General features: G+C 42.0%; 2 protein-coding genes across 2 annotated transcripts in view; both read right to left on the bottom strand.

Moving 5' to 3' along the window:
- The window catches only part of LOC118741827, a 6,591-nt gene extending 5,661 nt beyond the window's left edge, over positions 1-930 (bottom strand). Inside the window, exons 1-3 of the mRNA XM_036473801.1 lie at positions 675-930; positions 436-616; positions 5-381 (exon numbers count right to left, since the gene is read on the bottom strand). Coding sequence (XP_036329694.1) covers positions 5-381; positions 436-616; positions 675-691 — 575 coding nt within the window. The 5' untranslated portion in view covers positions 692-930. The remainder of the gene's footprint in view (positions 1-4; positions 382-435; positions 617-674) is intronic.
- LOC118740521 (protein Daple) overlaps positions 1-1,819 on the bottom strand; it is a 78,627-nt gene that overhangs the window by 4,698 nt on the left and 72,110 nt on the right. The window lies entirely within an intron of this gene.

Below are 1,819 nucleotides of genomic sequence, written 5' to 3'. Positions count from 1 at the left end.
CAACTGAGTTTTAAGGAGCGTCAATTGGGTTCTCCTTTGTGGCACTCTCTGTTGGGGTTGCGGAGACGTAGGTGAAGAACTGTTTCCATTTGAATTTTCAGCATTTTCCATATTATCAGCTTCTTCCCTGTTTACTGCACCACTGGTAGATGGCTCGGAAGCTGCGCTGTCTGTGTGGCTACCACGAGATGGGCCTTGTGGCGTACCACAGTGCCTGCCGGAGACTCCCGCAACGGCGTCATAAATATTCACCAGCTGCGCAACTTCCTCTTCCAAAGCAGTCAATTGTACCTCCCTATTTGGACCTCCACCTGTTGCTCGCATTTGTATTCGGTTGTTAGACAATTTTTTCTTTATGGAGGATTTAAAATCTGACCATACCTGAAAATAGTTCAAGTTTAATAAAATTGGTTTATAAATAATCAACTTTCTTACTTTTTTCCACTCGGCAAGGGACTTTGTTGGAGGTCCTAACGCATTTAAGTCCGTGCTAAGTGATGTCCAGAACACGGATACTACCTCTGGTGGCTCATTGGACATACTTTTGGCAATGCCCCCGTTGAGCTTCATCCGTTCAGCCATTAAAGCGAATTGTTCTCGGTTTGTGGTACGACTTCTGTTAGAAAACATAATAAGCACATATAATTTACTAAAAAATGTTAAAAATAAGTCACCTTTTATTGAACTCCATCTTATTGCGTGATATTTTCAATTTTTTTTATTAAATCCGCAACAATTATTCAGCGAATGACACTTAGAGCAAAAGACACTTATTGCGTTTCGATTACGATTATGGGAATACAGTGAATCCGCGAACTGCTTTATCAACAAATTTTTATTCGCGAACTCCATTGCCGATCGGTTATGAGAATACCAGATCTTCTCAATTCGATTCGCATTCCCCGCGGATGGCATTCGTCGGATACCGTAATAGGCATGGCCGTTGCTACCAGTAAAGGCAATGGTAATGGCGGAGATGGCGGGCGGTATTGCTCGGTGGTAATGGTGTCGCTGCAACCGACAGTAGATTGAGTTAATTTGTTTACTCGAAGCAATGGCAAATAACAGCAACAAACAATCAACAAGCTAGCATTAGCATGATCGCAAGCAACAAAAACAATAAATACATAAGTACATACATAATATGACTACGCCAACACAGGCGGCTACATTGGCGACCACAAAAATCAGCGAGTGCTGTAAACAAACAAGCAAACAACGTATACAAATGGATGGACGGACGGACGGGCGTACAAACAAATAAACACCTTATGTACATTTGTATCCTATATTCGGTCGGTCGGTCGGTCGATGAGGACGAAGACTGTGCGGTGGATGATGAGGACAACGATTATGCGGAGAATGGCCAACGATGTGTGGGAGATAGATAACAAAGAGGTGATAATTGCACTTAAATGCAGCACATATCTATATACATATGTATATGTATGTATGTATGTACATGGCTGCATACACGCGCTCCCACAAACGTACGCACATTCATACATACTTTGTACTGGTTTATATTTATGTATTTGCCACAATATGTATAAACACAGACAACAATCGGTCGGACCAATTGCGACTTAATAGCCTCCGCCTTATCGCAATTACGCTGGTGGTCGCCAACGGTATCGGTATTCGGTATTTACTTAATTTACCCGCCAGGGGCCATTGTGTGAAACATGGGAAAATCAAACCTCAATAATGCGTAGACCATTTTTGTTGTTCGAGTATGTATGTATGTCCATACATATGTATACATGCACATAGTGGTGTTCAATGGCATTTTGCTCGACAGGACATCGTTATTGCTTAT

Source organism: Rhagoletis pomonella, unplaced genomic scaffold, assembly GCF_013731165.1.
Source record: "Rhagoletis pomonella isolate Grant_MI unplaced genomic scaffold, Rhpom_1.0 Rhpom_scaffold_00006, whole genome shotgun sequence".
In the NCBI taxonomy this organism is placed as follows: domain Eukaryota; kingdom Metazoa; phylum Arthropoda; class Insecta; order Diptera; family Tephritidae; genus Rhagoletis; species Rhagoletis pomonella.
This window is presented reverse-complemented; position numbering and strand designations above follow the sequence as displayed.